This window comes from Scleropages formosus, chromosome 20 (assembly GCF_900964775.1).
Source record: "Scleropages formosus chromosome 20, fSclFor1.1, whole genome shotgun sequence".
Classification (NCBI taxonomy): Eukaryota; Metazoa; Chordata; class Actinopteri; order Osteoglossiformes; family Osteoglossidae; genus Scleropages; species Scleropages formosus.
The window spans coordinates 17,376,588-17,402,343 of record NC_041825.1 but is presented as its reverse complement, the minus strand read 5'-3'; the positions used below and the strand labels follow the sequence as shown (position 1 = coordinate 17,402,343).

Below are 25,756 nucleotides of genomic sequence, written 5' to 3'. Positions count from 1 at the left end.
GCCATGAAAAGAGCTAATTAAAATAGATTTTTTTTTTTTCTTCCTTTTCGCTTTTCTGTGAGCAAGTGTGGTTTCCAGCAGACACGATATTGCTTTGTAAATAAACTACCCCCCTGCCTATTGAACACGTCAGCTTCGGACGAGATACAATTAACCCCGCCTCATGCATAATTAATGAGGTCCTCCCCAACTTGTAAACAAAGTAATCCCGGAAGTGGGCCGTGGAGGAGGAGCCGAGCGAGGCGAGGCGAATCGAATCGAGTCTGGAGCCGAGAGCGGGCGGCGGAGCGGCAGGAAACGCCGAGGCTGCTGTCCAGGAGCGAAAGAGGAACGGTTAGAGAGAACTAGGTTAACCGCGTTTCCAGAGAAACGAGGAGCGGGCCGGTAGAGGGAGAAATTACCTACTCCCTCCAGAAAAGGAGCGGGGGGGAAAGGAGAAAAAGTGGACGGAGCTGGGACGACCTCAGAGTCAGGTGAGGCGGCTACCGCACCGGCGGCGGGGGCCCCACGGGAGAAGCGTCGCCTCCACAGGTGGATTCCGCGTTTCCGGCGCGGGGAGCTCGCCGTGTGCACGCGGGGGTCGAAGGAGTCGGGGAGGTCGAAGCTCTCTGTGAACCCGAGATCTTCGTAGGCTGCGCGGGGTTTGTGAAAGAAATGCTGAACGCCGCGCGCGGGATAATAACTCGTCTGCTTGATTATCAAGTTAATAATAAAGTCTCGACGACTGAAAACAGTTTGGAGTAGTCGGTGGGTGCTGAAGAGCGGTCTGACACGCACCCCGCGGTCTCTCTTTTTGTTGAACGGGTGAGGAAGGGCGCTCCAGGCAGCGGGGCTAGCTGCCGTCTCCTAGCGTAGCTAGGTATCTCTGATTAAAAAAAAAAGTGGTAAGAGGAGGCGCCCGAAAAGTTACATGGCATGCCGGACTAGTCATCGTTCATGCCTCAGGGTGTATGTAAAATCGTGTAACAGAGTGGGACGTGGTGGAGGAAACTGAGCGGCCGGTGTGTCCCCGAGAAGAGAGGGCTATCGTGTCGGTGTGTGATTAGGCTAGCTTAGCCGTGCCGTGCAGCAGCAGCAGGGTCATTAGTCCCGCGGTGAGGAGGTGCCGAGGGGGCTTCTTCAGCTGCGCGCGCCTACTGCTGCTGTCCGGGAGCGGGACCGGCGGCGGGAACTCTCCACCCACCCACCGCGTGGGAATTTCATAATCCTGAAAGCGTGAAATGTATTAGTGTGAAGGAGGGGAGTGGGGGGTGAATTGGGAAAGCGAAACGAGCAGGACGAGGCGTGCCGCAGCGCAGGGGGGGGGGACAGGTGAGGTAACGGGAAAGGGAAGGGAAAAGAAGGGCAGTTTCGCTGGGAGCGCGAGAGGGGGGAGGGGCTCCCGTCTCCGTCCAGTTTGCCCAGTCAGCCCAGTCGGTCCAGGCGCTGGTCTCCAGGTGGACTGGATGCACCTGTGACAGCTGCATTGTTGCTTCCAGAAATGACTGCTGTTAATGTACATCACTAAAGCGCTTTCTTTCAGGGGAAAAATATAATATATATAAAGGTTATGGATCTTGTGTCGCAGATTATGTGCTTACCTTCTGCCCTGTTTAACTTGTCCACTCCGACAAGGTGACGGAAACCCTCTGGACGGGCCCTTCTAGACACCTCTGAGTTGTGTTGTAAATCTGACATCCCAATGGCAATTTAACACAAGAGACATTCCTTTCAATGGGAAGTACAGTTGCTGTTGAAAGCCAGTCCGTCCGGAATTTTTATTTTCCCCAGCTGCTCGAGTGGGATCTCTTTACGATGAGCCTGCTTTCATTTTGAAATTTTAATTTTATTTTTTTTTTTTTTCCTTTCTATGTAGATTGCAGGAAGGGTTTAGTTTGAGGACTAACATCCTGTGAGCCACACCCAGCACATTAACAACGTTTCGGCGTGGCGGCGAGACGTTCGCCACAGCTGCTTCAGGTTGGGGTTGTCGGTTTATCCGTTTGTGTCCGTCGCCTGCGTCCCGGGGGGAAATGCGTTTGGCCTTCGTTCGGTAATTCTCTCTAAGTTGCGGTGGCTGCTTTCTGGTTTGGTTAAAAAGTCAGGTTTGTCTTGGGAAGCCCTTCAAGCCCGAGGGAAACTCACTGGAAAGAGAGTGGAGAGTCTCAAATATATAATCTAGACTCTCGAGCTAAAATCAACACTGTGTTGTTGCATCTGTGTAATTGTTTCTTTTTTTTTTTTTGCTTGCAGTTGAAAAACCTTGAACGTGTTTTGGACACGCGAGTCGGTTTATATAACTAGCAACAGGCCGATCTGTGCTGGCTTAGATCATTCAAATAAAAAAAGACAGTTTAAATGAGGGCAGAGTGAAAGGCGAGTTTTAGATATTTCCATGATAACAAACACAGTTTGCCAGCACAGCATACTTTGTAACAGTGCTGTCTTCATTGTAGTGGTCTGACTGGTTTTCTGTTTATGTGTATGACTAAACGGGAGTTTAACTCCTTATATACGGCATTCTAGTATTCGAGAGCCACGGTTTCTTTAGATAAACACTTTTGGGAGGCTGTACTTTTGTTTCTCTTGTTTTCCCTATGGATAACCTAGGCTCATATTTGAAATATTTCAGATGCCATGCCCTTTTGGGATGTTCTGCAAAATGCATCCTGGCATTTTTTTTTTTCCTTCTTTCAGTTCCTGTTTTTTCCAGCCTTCTTCCCATTTATACCTAATTTAGCATTTGTTTCGCCATTCTTGGTTGAGATTGTGTTCAGAATTTGATGGAAAGTTTGTATGCATAAGATGACTTTACAGACTTAACAGAAAGAATGGTTTAGTGCACAAGGTACCCTTTAGAAAGGTGTTTAATCTCAATAATTGTAGTGAAGTTTCTTTTTTAATAAATGTAGTTCTATAAAGTACAAGCTCTTACGTACAGGACTTTCATGTTGTAATGGAGGGGATGGTGTGACATACTTTAAAGGGTTTAGAAAAGGTGTTCTTGGTCTAAAGTGAAATGTTTCACTGTAGCTTCTGATTTTATTAGCTAATTGTTGGGTTGCATGCTGTGTTTCTGTGTTTATAAGGGTTGTGAAAAGCGCTTGATTCCACCGTAGAACCCTTTAGAGCACTGTATAGCATTTTGGTCAATATCATATGTACTTTCGAGAAGGCAGATGGGATTCTGACCTTTTCTCCCTTTTGTTTTGTGCAGTATAGGAAGCATTCTGCATTGTAACCTGTTTTGTGCTGAAATTGAGAAGAATTTATTGATTCTGCAAACCATTTGCCTCTAATCACATTTGCAAGAGTTCAGTGAAATGGTGGCAGAGGTATGTGCCCTTAATTTTCATTGCAAAGACAATGGTCCTGCTTTTCTGAAGTTCCCTTGGAAACTTGGGAGTCTTTATTTAGTTTTTTTTCTCCCCAAAAAATCCACAATGATTAAGAAAAGTCATGCTGTTCCATATTTTTTTTCCCCCAACTTTGATAAATATGTGACAGATGTTTTGTCCCTGTCATTAATAGGTTACTCATTTACAGTAGCTCTGTTTGGTAGCATGAAAAAGCTGTAAAAATGTGGCTGAATGAAGTGTTTAAATTTCTCTCCATTGGGAAAACTTAACGCTTCATTTGCATGACAACTCTAAGGAATTCTGGAATCTTTGAGCACCCTTCTGTAAGTTATATATTACATAATCGCACTTGTGGTATATCATAACCTTTTGACCTTGAGCTGTACTTCTATATGTGAACATATTTAAAATCTGTGTGCTATCTGTATGTAGTTGTGATCCAATGCTGTTTATAAATTAAAAACAAAGAACTTTATTTTCTATAAGATACTACAGGAATTAGAAAAAAATGTGTAGCATCTTATAGAAAATAAGTGTATGAATTCCCTGCATAGATTTATTTTTTGTCTGTGTGTGTACCTGACTATGTTTTTAAAAGGGCTTGCTTAAGAACCTAATTTCCAGAGTTAAAATAAGTATAAACGATGAGCAAAAAGACAACGGTTAATGCTAACAGAATAGTAACGTAAATAGAATGTGAACTACATTATAGCACTCGATTTCATTAACCGCTAGTCTTGTCAGGGCACATAGCTGTCTGTAGCCTATCCTAGAATCACTGGGTGCAAGTGAAGGAAGGTATATCCTGTGCAGGACACGAGTCCACTGCAGGGTCATCCATACTGCATGTCTTTGGACTGTGGGAGGAAACCCTCACAGAAATGGGGCAGACAAGCAAAATCCACTCAGAGTAAGCTGAATTTGAACCTGCAACCAAGAAGGTTCTGTGAGGCAGCAGCACTACGTACAGCACCACTGTGCCGCCCCTTTACTACAGCATTTAAGCTGAAGTAATATTTGGTGAGATATGGTTGTCGTAAGATTAAAACCCTTATAGGAAAAGATAAATGTTGACTTAGTTATGTATGATACTGATTCTAATTGATATTTATTACTAGTAACTATAGGATATATATCCTAATTCAGGCACCGGTTTGTATAGTGTTGGCTAAATAAATAGTCGTAGTAATAACAGTAATAGTGTGTACGGTATCCTTTAATTCAGTTTACCGTAAAGTACTGCTAGCGATAGCTCATTTTTCCTGACAGCGAGCGTATACCTCCGAAATCTTGTGGTCTGAGGCAGGTACTGGTTATGAAAGAAGGCCCCCCCACATGACAGCAGACAATGAGTAGAGAATACAGGAAGGAGAAAGTGTAGGCATCAGTGAAAATTGGAAGTTCAGAAAGGCACAGTGCTTACAGTGAAATATGAGAAATGCTTTAGTTGACAGTGTAAATTTGTGATGCTGAAGCTTTCAACTGCTAAGGGGGGGCATGGTAACTTATGTTGATTTTCTTAAAAAAGCATTTGTTTTTGTTTGTGTATTGTCGCAAATGTGTGGGCAGCATGGTGGCACAGCGAGTAGCGCTGCTGTCTCACAGCGCCTGGGTGATGCGAGAGGACATGGGTTCGAACTCCGCTCAGCCTGTGTGGAGTTTGCCTGTTCTTCCTGTGTGTCTGTGGGTTTTCTCCGGGTGCTCCGGTTTCCTCCCACACTCCAAAGACATGCTCTTCAGGTTCACCTGCAGTGTGTGAGTAACAAAGAGAGTGTGTTCCACTGATGTATGGATGAGTGACCCATTGTAAGTAGTGTATCTAGCAGTGTAAGTCACCTTGATGAATAAGTGTGTGGGCTGATACGCTACATAGAGTTCATTGGAAGTTGCTTTAAAGAAAAGCACCTGCTAAGCAAATAAATGTAATTGCTAATATTACCTTTGACCAAGTCTGTTTTTATGTGCTACGAAGCAACCAGGAAGGCTTAATAGAAGAAAGGATTGGTTTGATTTTAATGAATTTGAACAGCATTGGTCTATTCTAAGTTTCACACTGTCCAATAAGTTTGCTCACTTTGATTTTGTATCTTTTATTATGGAAAATTATTTCATGTTTATTTTGGGATGTGCTGTGTTTATGCCATTATTTATTTTGTCTAAGACAGCACATTGAGCAGCTTATAGAGAGATTTTCGCATCCTTGCACTGACAGACAGTGCAGTCTAGAGTAATTTTACCATGCAGGTGCTGTTTCCACACAGAGTGTGGGTGAGCACTAGTGTACACGATGGCTGCAGTTAGTACTAACAACACTGTGTAATAGCAGAAGAATGTGTGTATTGAGTTATGGAGCACTGTATTGGGAAAGCCTAGCCTGTTGAAGGGTGAGTCACACTAGACTGGTGGTGAGTCAGGTAATTCTCACACTGTCATACCCAAGGATAAATAAATAAACGGACATTGTCTGCCAGTGTGTGTCTGTGTATATGTTGTCTTTGGGGGATTTGGGACTGGACACAAAATTGTGAAATCTTTCACCATCACTTGATTTCATCTTAGATTATTTCCTTATACATTGCCTTAATCATGTCAATATCATTGACTTCTGAATGTTTTTATATCAAAGCAGCATCAATAACCTTTAACAACCTTTTCATTGCAGTGTGTGAAAGATCTATACCTGTTTAGCTTTGAGGGAGAATTCTAGCACAGTGAGTCTTTTCTTCCAGTGCAGTTGGATGTTGACTTTGGTGACCTGCATTGATTTGTTTATCACACCTTCCTGTAGTCTCTTTCTTGTGCAACTCTCATAGCATTCTCAATCATAGGACTTATTTCTGAGTTACTTTGAACATTTGTAATATTTTCGTTTTATTTACCAGTAAATGAATGTGTAACTTTGCTATACGGTATGAGAATTATGTAAGGACTATATCATCCTTGCCTAATACAAACCTGTCTTTCAGAAACAAGGGCTCATTAAAACAAGTTTAAACATCAGTTTGAGGTTCCCATCATCATCATGCCTAACACAGTCACATGGATTTGTCCCACCCTTCATGCTGCCATTTGTTAAGAGTTTTTAAAACTCCATGCAATCAAGCTTTAGCATCAATTGAGTTATTGTTGGCTCATGGCAGAACCTGTGTTCCAGGTACTCGCCACATGTAGCAAGCCCAGTAATTAGTTGTATTTCATAGGTAGCTTTAGAATTTTGACCGCTGTCTGCTGTAAGTCTCTGGCCCTCTCCCTTTGAACAGTTCAATCATTTGTGTTAGTGCAAACATGATGGGGTATTGATGGTGGAACAGATGACGTTAGACTGCAAACATGATGAGGGTATTGATGAAGGAACAGATTATATTGTTTTGAGATAAACTTCGTGGTATATATCAAGCTTAGATCCACACACAGAGGCACAAAATGTAAAAAGTACCTGCTACGGATTTTTCGTTAAACATTTTTGTTTGTGACAACAGAGTTGCAGATAACTGAAACCGAGTAAATTTGTGTCTAATCTTTGCCTTGTAGTTGTGCACTTCAGACAGGTGTGTTACTTTGAAGTGAGTCAACTCCCTGGCAGTTGGTTGGTTTTGCTCTTCATTCATGATCTTAACTCTTCTATTTGAAAATCCTGTTCTATAAATTATCTTTTTACTATTAGAAAGTAGAACATAACCATTGTCTTGGAGAGCTGGATAGCCGCTGGTGATTGCACTTCCCGAGGTTTGTTTTTCTCCCTCTGGTTGCGATTTAGTTATTTTGTTTTCCTCTCCACTGTTGCCAGCTGTCTTTACTGTATTGTTATTTGTGCTATAACTGTCATTTTGAATTGCTGTAACCTAGAATAGCATTCTGTCACTCTCGCAATAAGAGCACTCACACACACGCACACATTTTCAGAACCGCTCGTCCCATACGGGGTCACGGGGAACCGGAGCCAACCCGGTAACACAGGGCGTAAGGCCGGAGGGGGAGGGGACACACCATAAGAGCACTCTATAAAGAGTAAATTGAACTGAATTGCACTTGTACAAATGCACATTTCTGTTCTTGGTGCTGAAAATGAAAGTAGAGGCACAGACTCCTCTTTACCTGACGGCACTCTTGGGGCAGTTGCTGCCTTAACTGTTCAGAATGGACACAATTTGTGTTGACAGCTTTGCACAGGACAGAAAGGGGATTTATCATTTTGTTAAAAGGTGAGGAATTTGTGAATTACTAATATATCAGTATATATCAATGGACCACGATTACCAGTATACCAGTATAGACTGGGCACAACACCTCTAGGTCTCCCTTGTGCTTGCTCTTGGTTGAGGGAGGTTCAGATCTGAACAGGTAGTCTGGTCCTGGCATCCATAACCTAAACTTCTATTTCATTCTTCTTGACAGTTTAAAGTTGCATCATGTATACATTTATAATGGATCATCAATTGTGGTGACAGTCATTTGTATATAGGATAAAAATCAGAGGAGCAAGCTTAGTCTCACTGTACCTTTTTTATTTTAGGTTATATTGAATTAAACTGGCATAGATTTGTACATATGGGAGTATAACTATGTGCTTTACTAATATCTGGACATTAAAAACAGAGCTCACAGCAAGGTTGGTAAACCACATGCCAGATATTGGGTGAAGTGGTAATTTATATCAATGTACAGCTTTAACATTCAGTGGGTTTTTTTTAAACAGCTTTACTTCTCGACAGTCAGACATTTTCCAGATGGTTTTGATTGCTTGGCAGTATTTATTTGTCATAACATGATTCCTCCATCCATCACTTATATGACTCAGTAAGTGGTTTTCTTTTGAATGCTTCCTATTTTTGCTCCCAGTTTAGACGCACACACGCATTGTCTGAACCGCTTGTCCCATACGGGGTCGCGGGGAGCCGGAGCCTAACCCGGCAACTCGGGGCGTAAGGCTGGAGGGGGAGGGGGCACACCCAGGACAGGACGCCAGTCCGTCGCAAGGCACCCCAAGCGGGACTCGAACCCCAAACCCACCAGAGAGCAGGATCCGGTCCAACCCACTGTGCCACCGCACCCCCCCAGTTTAGACAGATACGCAAATTTCACCAGTAGTTCTATAGGTGCTTCACAGTAAAATTGATGATATTAAGTTATTGTTGATGGCCTATTGTATGCTGCTTGACTATATGGTGTACTGTATTATGTTAATGCACACACCTGCTTCCTATTTAAGGTGTATAAGCATTTACCACCATAAAAATATCCTAAAGCTGTATCTGTTAGTGCAGATGAAGAATTTAGCATTTATTGGGCAGAAAATATTTTGCAGAGTAGCATTCAGTAAATGCCCACTAATGAAATGCGTAGTCCCACAGACAGAAATCATGTTAGAGACATGACATTTTTATTGTTAAACAGCAATGTGTTCAGGGTGATTTATGAAACGTGCTCAAAAAGGATAAAATGGAAATTTTACTAATTCCAGTTACCAAGTTGTTACATTTTCATACTCCACTCAGCAAAGAGCAGACAGTCTTTTTCTTAAGAGTAAGTGCTTTCATGGATGCTCACATGTTGCATGGAGGCATACAATTCTTGTGCCTGCCCTTCAGAAATTTCCTGGGAAATATGGGTTTTGTAGTGACGGTTGCTGGTGTGTCTGTAAGACGACCACCTGCTGGAGCGTGTGTGAGTGTGTGAGAGAGAGAAAGAGAGAGGGAGAAAGACTGTATTAGTGTGAAGCAGATGGTTCCCTTTCCCGTGCTTTGTGTCTTGATACGATGGTTCCTAAGTGACTTCCTTCTCCAACAGGTGTTTTTCTCAGCTGCTGTTTGAACAGGAGGAGGAAAGAGGGGATGGGGTGTGTGACCCAGTCCAGCTGAGCTCACACATATGGAGAGAACAATAGACTCTTTGGCTAGGCTGCTCATGTCCTCTGGCTTCCTTGCTCTCACTTAAGTTGACAGAAGTGGCTGGGGGTGGATTAGGGGATTTTAGGGGTTGACACCATTCAGTTTTAGTAAAGAATTTTTTTTTTTTCTTCTTCTCCCTCATTCTTAAACAGCACAAAAATTTCAACCCACCACAGTTTCTTAATTTTTTTCTGCGTGTTTGTGTACACCAGTCTCATTTTATTCTCTTTATAATTACTTCACTAACCTTTTTGTATTTGTATTTTTTTCCATCTGAGTTTCTGTTGTGTCTGTCTCATTCTACTGTTTCCTTCCACCTTTAGGAAGTGCAGTGTGAAGGCACAGCAGGGGTAGACTCGCCGTGGGAGGATGAAGAGGTTCCGGCGACACGGGCAGGAGTCGCACAGGGACAAGCTCAAACAGGAGCTCTACCAGTTCAACAAGGTGCGGTCCCTGCTTCCTATTCAGGTTCCAGTCCTAGTACTGGCACTTTTCACTTACACGCAGGAGTGCATTGACAAGTTTTGGCATCTCTCTGTTGGCAGACTGTGGAGCATGGATTCCCCCACCAGCCCAGCGCTCTGGGGTACAGCCCCAGTCTGCAGCTTTTGGCCATTGGGACCCGGTCTGGTGCCATCAAGCTGTATCCTCCTCACCCTTCCTATGAGGCTGCCTGATTATTGTGGGCTTTCTGTGTGGCTGAAGTATTAGGTGCTTTTCTTGCAAGTCAGCGTCTCTTGTCAATTTGTGTGGAAATACTTCTTTGTCATATCACTTTGTAACACAGCTTAGCAAATTTGGATGTCTTTGCTGTGTGTGCATGTCCACATTCCCCCATGCTGCAGTGCAGTTTTGCTCTGTCACTGTGTAGTTAGCTAGAAGTGTCTCACAATTCTGGTTACTTGAAATGTAGTGGAACCTGTCTGAATACTTGTACCAGTAACATCGTGCTTTGTTAGCTCTTGCCTTTTAGGTTTATAAAAAAAAAAAAAAAAAACACTGCACCTGTGTAAATTGTTTTACAATTGAGGAGACATGAAAGGTTCACTTTTACGGACTGTTGACAAAAGTGAACCTTAAGCGTCTCAAAGGACTCAGCGTTTGCTCAGCAGCATTCAAAACAATAAACCAAATGCACTCAAGTGTTGTATGCATGAAATGAAAAATCAGGGTTTCCCTGACTGACCTATTATTGTGGCATGGACACCTTATTTCTGGTATCTTGGCTTTTCCTTAACTGTGGGGTTAGCTATGGAGCTCCAGGTGTTGAGTTCATGGGTCTCCATGAAGAGAATGCTGCTGTCACTAGAGTGTTCTTCCTCCCAAATCAGGTAAGGAACATATACCCATCAAACATATATCATTGCCCATAGTTTGAGTATTGAAAAAATAGTTTGTTTGCAATTTTCCATTTTAAAGCTGCAATCAGAGCCATTTGTTTGAAAATGTTAATTACTTGTTTGTGTTTTGTTAAATTGTCCTAGTGTTGTGAGTTTCTCAACTAAGTGGCATTTTTCATTTAGGCAATTAAGGAGGAAATTGCACACAGATGATTATAAATGGTTTCAGATTTCATAAGATTTCAGATGAATCTTAAGATTCCTTATGATTTGCAATGTTTTAGCCTCGGTCTGTGTGTCACTTGTCCATATGCTACAGTTAAACCCCTGTTGCAGTTTTTCATTTATCATTTTTATGTATGCAGGTTGAGCTGGTGACTCTCCTTGATGACAACAACTTGCACATGTGGACCCTTCAGGCACACCAAGGTCTCTCAGAGCTTCTGGAAATTGGACGATTCACGCTGACTGGGCCACCGGGGTGGGTCACAGGCGTACAACCACATTATAACTGACACCCAGACACAATATATGTCTGTGTTTCAGAAAATGGTTTTGTAACCAATAGGTCCTGTGTTCAAGTCCCAGGAGCCATTCTGGTGCTGTATCCTTGATAAGAAGCTAATCCTGAATTGCTTCTCTGTCACTGAGTTGAACCTTTACTGCTCAAAAGGTCTAAGTGAACAAAATAAACCATGACCTAGAGAGACACTTGCATATGGATTCACATGGATGGATACATTAACATGCTATCATACCCGCCAGTTCTGACACATCAATACAGACCAATTTTTTCCCGGGAGCCATTCTGCTTCTAGCTTCTGTACACCCATTTGGGGCACAGTCAAATGTCAGTTGTGCTGCACCAAAGGAGTGATTATCAGTCTTTTCTCCCTGTTCTTCAGTGCCCCTCCAAGTGTAACACGTATCACAGCTGTGCTTGCACATTCATCGGGTGAACTCCTGCTGCTTGGCACGGAAGGAGGCCACGTGTTTGTGGTGGAGGTTCCGGGCTTCCGGGAGCTAGAGGACAAGAACATCAGCCTGGAGGCTGTACAGAGCCGGTGGGTCTTGCTGGCTATTTGTTCCTGCCCTAGACTATTGATTGTTGCTAGAACTGCTGCGTTACCAACTCTCACATATGCAGTTGTAGTTCATCCTGTACTCTCATAGGAATATTAGAGTGCTCAGTATTGACTGAATGACATTTCTGCAGTGTTTGAATAACCTCAGGCATTTTAATGTAGCCATGAAGTTTAATGGTGATTTGACTAGTAGCTGCATTAACGAGTAGTGAATTACATTAATTCCTTTGTCTCTTATTGAATGGCATATAATGCTTAAAGGTTGCCTTCTCACTGTAATTTATTTGAAATGTGTGTCTGTAAAGGGTAGTTAAGGTAGTATTAATGGAAATACTTGTGTACTTCTAATTTTGCAGAAAGAATTCCCCACTTTTTTTTTCTTTGTATTGCAGCATTTGCAAAGCATTGAGATAAATATACTGCTCTTTATAAAATGTGAATTTTGTGTAGCTCTTCCCCTTAGATTCAAATAGTCCTTCTATGGATAGTTTTGTGTTGTGTGTTTTGTCACAAACACAGGGGGAATTATGCATTTGAAAATCCAGTTGAACTGGATTACTGTTTTTTTGTATCTTGTGTCCACTGCTACTTGTTCAGTATCCTGTTTCGTCCTTCCCAGAGCTCCAGAGGGGCGCAGAAACTTGGAGAGTGTGGAGGACCTTCAGGAGAACCCCCTGAACCCCCGACAAGTGCTGGTGGGGTATGGCCGTGGTCTCATGGTACTGTGGGATCTGGATGTCAAGTGTGCTGTCCAGCACTTCATGGGCTCTCAGGTAAGCTCTGGCTACACTAATGTTAATGCATTCATATTTTGGTTTGTTTGCCGTTCATGGCTGTGCGTTTTGTTTATGTGTGTGTGTTTGCTTTATATAGCAGCCTGGGTCAGTTCTGTGTTTTTAACTGTGGTCCCACAAGTTATTTGTAGGTATGGATTTTGAGTCAGAGGACTCATGCACTCAACTGAGCTAATTATTACCTGCATTGAACTAATTTAACCTTTTTGTTTAGTACTAAGGTTAAGTTTAGAGAGCTGGAAGACTTGCCCCTGTGTGGCTCATTGAGACCAGGGTGGAGAATTGTACAGCACTTAAATTTGTCCAGATCAGCAGAATGTGCCAAATTTTAAATATTTAGAAGCCTTGTATAGAGTAAATTTTTTTCTTTATATTCATGTTTGTACTTTAACTTTGTAATCGTTGAGGTAGCGCTTGTAACAATGTCAGGACTGCACAGGACTGCCTGGGGTCATGGTGAAAAAAGACCCAGGTTGAAATTTCATTTTCCACTGTAGTACCATTGATCAAGCTACTTACCCAGAATTGCTCCTGTGAAAATTACTTGATTGTGTAAATAGGTAAACAATTTTAAGTAGGTCAGTATTCAAACCTAAAATGGTAAATTACCTTGGATAAAAGTGGAGAAAAGTGAATGAACGAATGAACTGTATTTTCTCTGAGATGTACGTCACTTTGGAGAAAAACATCTGCTAAATGAATAAATGTAAATGAATCCATGAATAAAAATGTAAGTGTGCCGGTTTTATTGTTGCGGCAGTTGGAGAGTGTGTGGTGGATGCCAGATGGGGAACACATCCTTAGTTCCCATAGTGACGGGAGCTACTGCAGGTGGATGGTGAACGGCGAGGACACTCAAAATGAGCCTGAGAAGGAAGTGCCCTACGGTGAGGGTCCTGTCAACTTTGATGGAATAAAACATCACGACACTGAGCTCTTCACCCTTGTTTACATGTCTCCCTCCATTCGGTTAGGCAACTTCCCGTGTAAAGCCATTACTAAAATCATACAGCTGCCAACGACACGAGGGTGAGTATGTCAGAATTTAATTTCTTTAGTGTGGGGTAATGTGAGCCAGACCTTAGAGTTTGTGGACACATGAGTGTGTCCCAGGTTTTGCAGGTCTGTTTTGTTAGTAGGATTAACTGACTTTTTCTTTGCCTTTTTGTTCTCCTTTCCTCATGCTCCTTGTGATAATTTATTCTTTTCCTCTTTCTCCTTACCCTTTGCTATATTTACAGTTTTCCTCCCCACTACATTTCCTCTTTTCTGCTTCCCCAGTTGTGATATTCCTCCACCACTACTACTTTTCTGATGTTCCTCAATCTGTTCAATTTCATTGTGGTTTATTATATGTTGAACTGCTGAACCTACAATCGTTGCTTATTTGCAAGCCATGTTGTAGATGCACTGAAACCAGATGATGTGGTCACAACCATCCCTCCCCTACACAGGCCCCCATTTTTAATCTTCAGCGGCGGCATGCCTCGAGCCAGCTATGGAGATCGCCACTGTATATCAGTCATCAGTGGCAAGACTCACGTGGCACTGGACTTCACTTCCCGCATCATCGACTTCTTTGTCATTGGAGAAGGGGAACGGCAGAAAGGTGAGGTGGCAGTACGGAGGGTGGTGGTGGTGTGGTGGCTGCCACTTGATCTGCCCGCATTGTACAAGGCTGAAGGAGCCTTGCATAAATGTCTGGGGCAATGGTAACATGGTGATTTTAAGATTCTCATACTCTGAAGGCTCCTCTTGCTTTAAATCCCTGGAGGGTTCCTGCTGTAGTACCCTTCAGAAAGGCACTTGGACAATACCTGACTGTAAGAGTGGATAAATTTACAGATTGCTTTACAGCATCTGCTAACAACAAAGTAAGCTTCTCTTTTCAAGTGTTAGTTGGGTTGCCAATGAATAAATCCGTTTGCTAAGTGTGTTAATGTCAATTTTGGCACTTCAAAGCTGCTGGACTGTAAGTCCTGCTCAGTCTGTGTAGAGCTTACATGTTCTCCATGTTCACATGGCTTTCCTCCAGGTGTTCCCTTTTCCTTCCACAATCCAAAGACATGTTTCCGGTGAACTGGTGACTCTAAATTGCCGTGTGTGTGTGGGATTTCCCTGAAATGGACTGTTGTTCCACTGTTGCTGATATAAAGAATTTTCTGGTTTATTGAAAAGAAACTGAAGAGAAGGAAAAATCTCGCATTAGTGTTTTTTTTTTTTTTTTTGCATTTCATACATGGTACAGAAGCTGCCATGTACTTCAGAGCAAGCAGTATAATTAGCAGTGGTTTGTGGCTTCAGCTCATCGGAAAAGATGTGCTCTTAGTCTGCATGTCCGAACTGAAGGTGATCAGGAAGTATGACTTCCTATTTCTGTGTTGTTGGTCGTGCTGGCAAAGAGTCAAAGCTCAGTTTTAAAGTTACTTCTCCTTTCACTTCAAAACGATCAGTGTTTATGCATGGAGTACTTGGATTACGAAGCTCTCCGCTTGTAGAGGAGCTAATATGATGGGACTTTTCTCATCTGCTCATGGAATTTTCTGCCTGGCTTCACATGTCAGAAGTTTCTTAGCCATGTTTGTACCTGCTTTTACACAAACGCATACAATGAGTTACAGAATTTCTCATCTGCTTATGCTGTACATTGAACAGAAATACCGTTATACATTGGTTCTCAACGGGGGGCGCAAATTGTTTCCAAGAAAAAAGCACAGAGACAGGTCATCATTTGGTTACTCAGTGTATTTTATTGCTTTTCAATTATAATGTGTATAAAAATGAAAAACCTATAAAAATTTATGTAAAAATCTCTTCATTATTTAAAAAATATAATTTAAAAAATATTTTTAAATAATTATTTAAAATATTTTAAAAACGCGTTCCTTCTCCCTCTGCATTTCCTTTCTGAGTTGGAGAGGCAGAGCTTAAGCCCACCTTTTATGTATAGCTGGCAGTGTAGACACGAGTCCGAACGTCAGAGATACCAGTCGAACTAATCCATGGTGATAAGTTGGTATGGATAAGTTCATCACATGTGCTAAAAGGAGTTGTGGCGACGGCCCATCCTCAGCACCTCGAGCTAAAAAGTCTATAGCTCTTGCTCTCTGCCTTCGTTTTGGTTGACTGGGATGACTGAATATCCTCAGTTGTCTGACACCGCCATTAAATTGCTGCTTCCATTCGCCTCAACTTATTTGTGCGAGGCCGGGTTTTCAGAATTGACTGTATTGAAAACAAAATACCAAAATCGCCTACAGGTGGAGGATGACCTCAGGCTTGGGCCCCTATCCAATATTGAACCGCGCATTGTGCTTCTTTGTAAAAAGAAGCAAGCGCACGTTTCCCACTAATTTATAATGGCATGGCTAGCAAAACGCACCCTATGTCCCAGTTTGCATATCACATTACATTACACGTAATGTCACAAATTAGTTCTATACTGTTCAAAAACATTTTTGATAAATTAAGGGTGTGTTCCACTATTGTCCTTTATATAGTTTTAAAAGGGGGAAAAAAAAAAAAACATGAAAGTACAAAAAATCTTAAAATAGCTATCTATCTATCTAGTCATGGGGGAGGCGGGTGCCGCCACATAATAGGAGAGATTTTGGGGGGGGGGCTTTAGTTCCAAAAGTTTGAGAACCGCTGCCTTAACAGGTACAATGAATTAAGGCAGCTGTTTTCTAATTTACAATTAGTACATGTTTTATGATAAAATTGATCCTAATAGGGGTAGCTATGGTTTATGTGACTCTTCCCCCCCCACCCCCAAACTGTTGCTCTGGTTAATAGCAAATTCGCTCTGGACCAGATTCCAAAGTATGTTATCAACTAATGAACTGTACAGATTGATGTACAAGAATATACAGTGTGTGTATGTATACATATACTGTATACACACATATATATACTCTGTGTGTGTGTGTGTGTATGTATGTATATATATATATATGTATGTATGTATGTATATATGTATGTATATATTATGAGCTTACATATTTAGGCCCACATACTGACACACTTCCTTTGGATGTCCTCCCTCTTAGGAAACCCAAGTGCACTGGTGGTACTGGTGGAGGAGGAGCTGGTGGTAGTGGATTTGCAGACGGAGGGCTGGCCCATCATACAGACACCCTACTTGGTCCCTTTACACTCCTCGGCCATCACCTGCTCACACCATGTCTCCGGCATTCCCCTTAAGCTGTGGGAGCGGCTGCAGACTGCAGGAAAGCTTCAGAAAACACACTACTCGTCCAAGGTATACTGCTGGTGTGTGTGTGTGTGTGTGTGTGTGTGTGTGAGAGAGAGAGAGAGAGAGAGAGTGTAATATGCAGACAGATGCATCTGGAAGAATTTGCTCAAATTACACATACAGTCTTCAGTTTTTGCCATACCTCTATATGAAATTGAAGGTTTGGGGAATAGGAGAATTTTATTTCATGTTTTCACTGAACATTATCTAAACTTGTATGTGTCTTACCTATTTAATAATTTCAAAAAAAGCCTATTTGCAGCTACTCATGTATTGTATACTGCTTTGTACGGTGGTATAAAACACAAATTCTATTTTCTAATGCACAATTTGTATTTTCTGTGAGATGTATGTCCCTTTGGAGAAAAGCATCTGCTAAATGAATAAATGTAAATGTCTGCATCCCAATCGCTTCTGTTGATGCAGTGCACTTTTTTTGTACTTTTCTCAGAGATGTACATTGCGTTAGAGAAAAGCATCTGCTAAATGAATAACTGTAAATGTAAAGCCACATGCATGTCTTACATTTACAGTCAATATTTACAATAGCGGGTTTCATCTATTAACCACCTTTTGCTCGGTTAATCAATAAGATAACAGGTTTTTAACAAAAGTTTTTAACATGTTGATGTGAGAGCATGGAGTAATTAATATGTTCTTGTCCTTTCTAGCCATGGCCACTGATCGGAGGAAAAAACCTGTCCCCTGATCCCCCCCAGCGGGACCTGCTGCTTACAGGGTGCGTGATCTCTCAATGGATTTTGTATATATAGATTTTTTGTTTTTCATACTTGCAACGTGTTAATCTGTTTGCTAAAACCTTTGGAGATCTCAGAAAAACTGCAACTTTTTCTATGAAATCAGTCTACATAAACTATCTAATGCCAACCACTTCCACCATACAGACATGAAGATGGTACAGTTCGATTCTGGGACGCATCAGGCGTGTGCTTGTACCCCATGTACAAGCTGAGCACCGCTAGTGTGTTTCAGACAGATGCCGATCTCAATGACAACATGAACCAGGGTTTGGAGGGAGAGTGGCCGCCTTTCCGTAAGGTGGGAAGCGATAGTACACGCTGGTGCACCCCCAGGGGATGCAAATGTCATGCCAGCAACCATCTCTTGTTCTGTTTACTTCCTGTTCCCAAAACAAGCTTAAAGGTACTCTTGGACAGAGGTGTTTTGAAACACCATATGTAGAATGTACATTTTTTTTTTAAATTATATGTTTTTTAATTGTTTTATGTATTTTTACATTGCCTCTTGGGAAGTGATACGCCATAGTTTATCCATACCGACTTTATTTGACATCTGTAAATTGGTTAAAGATACCCTGTTTGTAAAATAAGCTGTGCTTCTCCAGGTGGGCTGCTTTGATCCCTACAGTGATGACCCTAGGTTGGGCATCCAGAAGATACACCTGTGCAAATATAGTGGGTACCTGGCTGTTGCAGGCACTGCGGGTCAGGTGAGTGCTCACATGACTGCGTGACTGTGTATTTAACACTGCCAAGTACATATTTAGTTACTTCCCCATACACAACACAGTGCACTCTCTGGTTAAAGTAGTGTTTGTGTTACATGACATAAGTTTATTGTCATGAAAATTTATTATTGGGTTAAAAATTCATCATTTAGTAACATTTATACTGGAATTTATTTTTCCATTTTATAACAAGGTAATATTAGTTTTATGTGCTAAGATATCAAGAACTGGGCTTACTGACTGAAATCCCTGGCAGTAATTTAGCCATTGATCTTTTGTATCCTGTGTTTAACTTATATTCTTCCTGCAGATTCTTGTGCTGGAGCTGAACGATGAATCACTGGAGCAGAGTGTGGAGGGGACTCTGGTGGATCTGCTGCAGGGCCAGGAGGGTTTCCGCTGGAAGGGCCATGCACGGCTGGAGGAGCGGGAAGAATCTGTGAACTTCCCACCTGGCTTCCAGCCCTTCGCCCTGATACAGTGCCAGCCACCAGCCGTGGTCACTGCCCTCACTCTGCACTCAGAGTGGAAGCTGGTGGCCTTTGGCACCAGCCATGGCTTTGGCCTCTTTGACTACCAGCAGAAGAACACAGTCCTGGTCAGGTGAGACCTTTGTATCACAAGCTGATGGCTATGGGATGCAGACTGGGGCCTGAACAGTGCAGGTTTTCTCGTCTGAAACATTGATGTACAATTGAAGGTGGTGCTTTTTTAATATAAAGTTGTCATCACTTGTGCTTGAAGTTCAATGTTTAAATCTATTACTAGTATTGTCAGCTGCTGAACAAGAACGCCTGTGCAAGAGCTTAACTCACCAAATAAAATCTGAGGAGCTCTGCAGTAAAGCTGCATCATCCTGCACAGCTGGTTGTGATCAGTGTAAAAGTATGTGTGTGTTGTAAGTGTATGTGCCTTCTTCCTGCCAGGTGCACACTGAACCCCAGTGATCAGCTGGCTATGGAGGGGCCGCTTTCCCGCGTCAAGTCCATCAAAAAGTCGCTACGGCAGTCTTTCCGTCGCATCCGCCGCAGCCGTGTGTCCATGCGCAAGCAGCACACCAACAATGCTGCCAAGGTAGAGGGAGGCTTCTCATGCAACCATGTCCTATCGTCTCACTGTTACCAAGCTGAGGGTGCCTTCCACATTCCTTCCTTGTGCTACATTTTAACTTTTTTCTTATAGCCCTCTGTCTTGTACCTGCTTGTACCTGAATGTATTTGTTGGTCATGTCCATTTCCATGTAAAATACCTTTATCATGAGATGCTGTGGCCAAATGAAGGGACCCACCACTTTTTGTCTCCGCAGCTCCAGGAGATCAACGCTCGGATGGAAGCAGAAGCTCTTCAGGAGATGGAGCTGGCCCCGGTGCAGAGAAAAATCGAGGCGCGCTCTTCTGATGACTCCTTCACTGGCCTTGTCCGCGCACTCTATTTTGCCGACTCGTTCCTCAGTGACAGTGAGTGCCCTTCACCTTGCTTCTCAAAGTTTCTCTTTTTGGCATGAGGCATACAGTATCGTCCACGTCACTGGTGACGCACACCACTGTGTATATTCCCGAAACATTTTGCTCTAACAGAACATCCAAAGTACAGAACTGGTTAAAAAGTTGTAAAATAACTGTACTTCATTATTCAATTACTATGTCAGATTTTCGTTCCTAAATATTAGAAAATTCTTGGTGACCACAAATGTTCAGGAAGAATCCCTCTAACATATTATTTGTATGTGTAGACTGATCAATATCTCCTGATGCATTTGAATTCCCCTAGTTTTTTTCCCGTCACTAAAGTCACCCGATTTATGGAATCGGTAATTTACCTGCAACATGTCAAGGAGGCTAACCAATTGGTAGATTACCACCAGCATAAATTGAGGCAATCTGCACATCACTTAGTCTAATATGAGTTGTCATAGCCACATGTTTAAAATTTATTTTTAAAGCTGTCTTAATAAACAATTTAAAGCAATACAGAATAAAATATTTAACCATAAATAGATGCTACAAAGTGCTGACAATGGGCATGTTTGTGATGCAGTGTACAAGAGGTGTGAAAACTGCCTGGAGATGCTTTTGTCTTTTTTTGGGTTTGTTTTTCTTTGTGCAATGCTTCACCTCTTCATTTCTCCCACACAAGGCACTCACAACACCCCCTCGCTGTGGGCAGGCACCAATGGTGGCTCCATTTTTGCCTACACCCTTCGCCTGCCACCTACTGAACGCCGAGCTGAGGAGCCCGTCACAGCCCACCCTGGTGAGGACACGCACAAAACTCATACATAGTGAAGTTCTTTTCAGTGATGATTTACATATTTTTGTCACATGTGATGTATGATATTGAACTACTGTCCTTACTTTCTAACACCAAAAGATTTTCTTGAACCTCTTGCTTCCTATTCTTTCTCCTCATGCTGTTGTAGCCAAAGAGATCCAATTGATGCACCGTGCCCCAGTGGTGGGCCTGTTGATCCTGGATGGGCGTGGTGCCCCTCTTCCAGAGCCCCTGGAGGTGGCCCATGACCTCGCCCGCAGCCCAGACATGCAGGGCTCTCACCACTTGCTGGTTGTCTCTGAGGAGCAGTTCAAGGTGAGCTAATAGCTTCCCAGTAGACCTCTCCATGTTGTTTTCTCTTTGTGGGTAGCTAAAACAATCCTCACTTTTAACCACATGTTCAGTTACCCAGAGAACGTCTGATGTCATGTACATGAGGGAGGAGCATATTATCGATTGCTTTTAAACATCCAAGTGAATGAACTGATGAAATGTACAATTAGTAGCTACCTACCAAAGTTGTATGTGGTGCTGTAACAAGAGTAAAAGATGATTATTTCTATGTAATTTCAGCTAGTGGTTGGTTAGCCAGAAGTTAAATGTTGTTCAGTATATTTGTTGGTATGTGAGATATTTAGATGGAACTGGAGTAGTACATAGTGTAGTGGTTAAGAAAATGGGCTTGTAACTTGAAGGTTGTTGGTTCAATCCCCACTTCTGCTGTAGTGCATTTATTTAAAGGATGCTTTTTCTGAAGAAATGTTGTGTTTGTGTACTAAGCTACTTAAAATTGACTATTTAGACTACTTGATGTCTCTTATTGGTGCATCTGAGTTAAGTACCTTACTCAAGGGTGTTGCAGTAGGAACAAGGAATTAAACTCAGGTTTTCAAATTACAAGGTGACGGCTCCAACTTCCCACTACCTCCTTTTTAGAATGGTAACTTTCCTTGAGTTAATTGTTCCAGTAAGAATATCTAGGCGTGTAAGTTACGTTGGAAGAGTGTGTCATTAATGAATTAATAACTGTTCATGTTCTATTTGGGTGCAGGTTTTCACACTGCCCAAGGTGAGCTCCAAGATGAAGCTAAAGCTGACAGCAGTTGAGGGTTCACGTGTGCGACGTGTGAGTGTGGCCTGGTTTGCCAGCAGCCGCACAGAAGAGTACGGCGAGAACGGTCTGGTGGTGCTCACCAACCTAGGTGATCTGCATGTGCTCTCACTACCCCACATCAAGATGCAGGTGCATTACCCTTGCATCCGTCGAGAAGACATCAGCGGCATCGCTTCATGCGTCTTCACCAAGCATGGGCAAGGTAGCACATGCTGTCAAACGCACAGCATTATGGGATAATAGCCTTGCATCAGGAAGCCAAACAGTGAGCCATTTCTGGCTGCATATTCCTGGTCCTTGCTGTAGTGTCCTCTAAATATTCTTTTTTTTTTTTTTTTTTGGAGACTTCTTAATTGCAGTCTTTTAGGGGCCTCAGAATAGCTTCCAGTTCCCCCATATTACATTTTGGATTTTTCTGTATGGTTGCTTTTGGGAATTGTACTCTAAGGCACTTTATGATGGCTAGCGTCTTTAAAAAAAAAAAATGAACTGCATGGCATACAATTTGACTGCTGGACTGAATGGGTGACAAATGCTGAATGTGAGTAAAAGATTGATCAGTTTTAATAATAATGTAATGTTGTCCCCTGCAGGATTCTACCTGATCTCTCCCTCTGAGTTTGAGCGCTTCTCCCTCTCTGCCCGGTGGGTGGTTGCACCCAAGTGCCTGGTTGAAGCCCCACACCAGGCTTCCACTTCCTCAGGCAAACACCACAAGTCCAGGGCACAGCCTGATGGTGTTGCTGTGGGGCACAGGTAACTGCCAGCTGTTTCACGGGTCTCAGACCTCATTTTGCCAGACTGAAGATGTTCCCATGTCAGCTCTGTGCATGCATATGCAGTTATTGTCACCACACTCCTGTAGTCATTGAATTATTTTGTGTTTCCTTTACAGAGGTGAAAGTGAAGATGGTGGTAAGATTAAAAAAAATTTATCTTCTCTGAAGTAACTTGTTTGTACTGAAAGCAGTTGCCTTTCTACCTGCTTTGTGATCACTTCAGTGACATTCAGCTTTTTTCCTAAAATCATCATTCATTGCTGTTTTTACTTGGTGCTTCCTGGGACTTGAAGGAAAATTACATCTTGACAGACAAGTTTAGTTGACTGAAATGTATAAAAATGTATAAAAATAAGTGTTGCGACAATTTTAAGCCCTGTCTGATGTTAAAGGGCTTGTGTGGTCCTGAGATACTGGTCTCCTCTGACAGTTCTCAGTATGTGAAGCATGGCATGCTTTTCTCTGTGAGAGAAGAGCCATGTGCATAAAATCCACTCTGTTTTAACAGTTTCGGATGACTCTTTGCAACATGAGCAAAAGCTGTAGCAATGCCTAGCTTTTTGGCAGTGTGCAAGTGGTTTTGTCTGCCTGTTCGTGCAACAAGGGTGTCTGTATGTTCCAGAGAGCTCTGCCAGGCGCGTCATGGAGCATGCTTTGCTGAATGATGAGCGTGAGTACTTCATTGGCTGCCTAACCCAATAACCGCTTCCCCGCATGTGTGCGTGAACAAAAGATCAGCTCACTGATTTGTGCTCTTTGTGAATGCACATCAGATAATAACCAGATTGCTTTAACTGTTGGAGCATTTGAGGGATTCATCATGAATGTCAAATTACCATCACACAGTGTTAAAGCAGCTCTTATTAAGGAAGGCAGATGTAGGCAAAAATAAGTCCTGTGTGTGGACATTGAGGTTGCCTAGTAGGTTTTCTGTTCTTTGAAGCTGCTTTTGCATAGCATTTTGCATTTGTTGAATTTTTTCTTTTTTTGAGCCTACACAAACTAGTTCGTCACTTAGTGGAAAGACAAATTTTCAGTCGAAATATTGAGGTACCATAATGAAATTTCAGACAAGAAGAGGGGACATGTGTAAACTCATGTACAAACAATGCGGTGTCCTGGCGTAATCACTGGAGGAAGTTTTTCTTATAAATTACTGACTCTGGAAACCAATTTAGCATAATTTTCTTTGGCTGTATCAGCAAATTCACTCACATATTCAATGCCTTCTTACAGAGGTGCTGAAGGAGATCCAGAAATCTCTAGAAGGAGATCAAACGTAAGTATTTTTCAGAAGTCTGGGGTGCTTCCACAGCTGGTGGTCAGGTAAATCCTGTGTCTCCTTGACGGCATTGTCTCTCTCACAGCACACACCTGGAAAACAACCTGAAAATAAAAGCAGCCAGTGGTGTGATGAGCAATGGAGGTGAGCTTCCACAGAATATAGGTAACTGCATACTTTTCAGCTGTAATGTCAGATAAATCTCAAAGCCTATCAGTAGTTAGTTATGAAAATGTTTTGCTCTTTCTGGACCTTTGGGTACAAGTGCCTGTCTTTTACCTTGTAGACTGAGCCCCACTTTGCTGTGCCTGAGGGACTTTGGAGTTGAGCAGCACTCTATCCTTGCCAATAACCACCACGACAACACTACTACTGCTAACATTACAACTACTGAACCCCAAGGCCAGCCAAGGAGGGAATCCCCCCACCTCCCCCAAACTCAACGCACTGATTCTGAACAGGGAGGATGGGCAAGGGAGTCTGCCATGTGTGCCTCAAATGACCACTGTATCTCCACCAGCCTTCCATACCCCCCACTGACCTTTAAACTTTTATGCCTCCGCACCTGCAAACCCTCTGCCTTTCCTTCCTTTCCAGAGGAAGAGGAAGGAATATAGGAATGTCTTCAAAGTGGCAAAGGGATATGAAAGGCTGGAGAAGGGCTGTTTTTTTGTTTTTAATACTTTTAATATGTTTTTATATTTAAGTAGACTTGTGATTTCTCTATTTAAAGTTAATCACGTTGATTCTAAACCTCTTATTTGTACACACAACAGCATTTACAAGGGAAAAGTAAAATTACCACTATTTTAGGAGGACTTGTGTAAGGCAGTTAGGTGCATATTAGAAGCTTGAGTTCAGTATTTCTTTTAATTCACTGTTAATAAACAGCAACATAAGAGTTTGTGCTAACACCTTGCGAGAGATTTATTAATGGTAGGTGTAATTTTTTTTAGGGACTTTAGTAATGTAACTTCTGCAGTGAACCACAAAGAGGTTTGTCCATTGTAGAGTTTGTGAGTGCTGGAAGAATCATGTTCATTTCAAAGAGAGTATAGAGTTCAGGCAGTGCTTTAAAGCATTAGCTCTAGCTCTGTGAAGTCTAAAACGTAATCACTTATAAGTTATGTGTTTGTTTTTCAGAGAGGTGGTTTAGAGAATTGATTGCAAAACTTGTGAAATTTTGTTGAAGAAATCAGTAATGGATTTCATATAGCAGCTAATGATTTTTTCTAAATGCTTAATTATGATCATAGTGTTAGTTGTTTGACAGCTGTGTGCTGATTAACACTTTTTCTGACATCTTTATTTACTTTTGAAAAATTGTAGAAGGCATTAATTTCGTCACTGTACACTTTTGAAGCAAACGAAATTGATTGCAGTGTGTTCTCCCTACGGTATGTCTGGTTATTTATAAATATGCGCATACTTACATGTGCAGTATGAGTCCCATACACTATTTACTTTTCTTTGACTTGTACCTTCTAATAAGCACCTAATTAGTCTGTCACAGTTGGTCTACTTAAGAGTGTCAAGCAACAGAATTGTAGTAAAGCAGTTTTGGCAGAAGATGCAAAGAAAGTGGAAATATACGCAAGACTTCAAGGGGTCATGGAGTGTGGAAGCATCTTGCAACGTGAACTAGACACAGGGATTGAAAATGGAAATGGGAAAGTACCCTTGAACTTGATGTGTTCAGGCCCTGGACAGTATTAATAATGAATTAGAGTGCCAATCTATGATGGCTTCTTGGCTGTCCTGGTGGTGCTGACATGTGGGCTTCAAGGTTACAGTCAAAAGAATTGTCATTAGGTACTTTTCCACTGCTGTGTAGCACATTTTGTACTTCTTAAGGGGAACAACTTTCTATGGGGTCTTTTTTAATGTAAACAATTGACAGTGTAATTTAGGAATGTAATTTTAAAATATTGTAGTGAAATGTTTAATATATATATACAGTATATGAAAATCTGTACCTGTTTTTATGGATGGTTGGGTTTGGGGTGGGTGGGGGGGGTTTGGCTGCTATATCTTACAAGGAAATATTTTGGTACCAACTCTTGAATGCTGGTTATTTTTTTAGATTAGTCTAGATTATATTTTTGTAGTGAATCAATGAGT

The 25,756-nt window shown here is 42.1% G+C and overlaps 1 protein-coding gene across 3 annotated transcripts; it reads left to right on the top strand.

The window, feature by feature from the left end:
- Positions 1 to 230: 230 nt before the first annotated feature.
- Positions 231 to 25,529, top strand: llgl2 (LLGL scribble cell polarity complex component 2). 3 transcript variants are annotated; one of them, XM_018762109.2, is made up of 26 exons: positions 231 to 473; positions 9,550 to 9,670; positions 9,772 to 9,869; positions 10,476 to 10,557; positions 10,932 to 11,047; positions 11,472 to 11,630; positions 12,271 to 12,424; positions 13,206 to 13,332; positions 13,420 to 13,474; positions 13,900 to 14,054; positions 16,495 to 16,706; positions 17,372 to 17,439; positions 17,606 to 17,759; positions 18,067 to 18,171; positions 18,500 to 18,792; positions 19,116 to 19,263; positions 19,496 to 19,646; positions 20,326 to 20,442; positions 20,609 to 20,775; positions 21,512 to 21,776; positions 22,168 to 22,330; positions 22,470 to 22,489; positions 22,976 to 23,023; positions 23,590 to 23,632; positions 23,721 to 23,779; positions 23,922 to 25,529. In XM_018762109.2, exons 2-26 carry the CDS (start codon positions 9,596 to 9,598, stop codon positions 23,924 to 23,926), a joined length of 3,039 nt encoding a protein of 1,012 aa, XP_018617625.1. In that variant the 5' UTR covers positions 231 to 473; positions 9,550 to 9,595; the 3' UTR covers positions 23,927 to 25,529. The 3 variants fall into 3 exon arrangements, with proteins under 3 accessions (XP_018617625.1, XP_018617624.1, XP_018617626.1); XM_018762108.2 differs by having other exon boundaries at positions 23,721 to 23,800; XM_018762110.2 differs by lacking the exon at positions 22,976 to 23,023 and having other exon boundaries at positions 23,721 to 23,800.
- Positions 25,530 to 25,756: the final 227 nt, after the last annotated feature.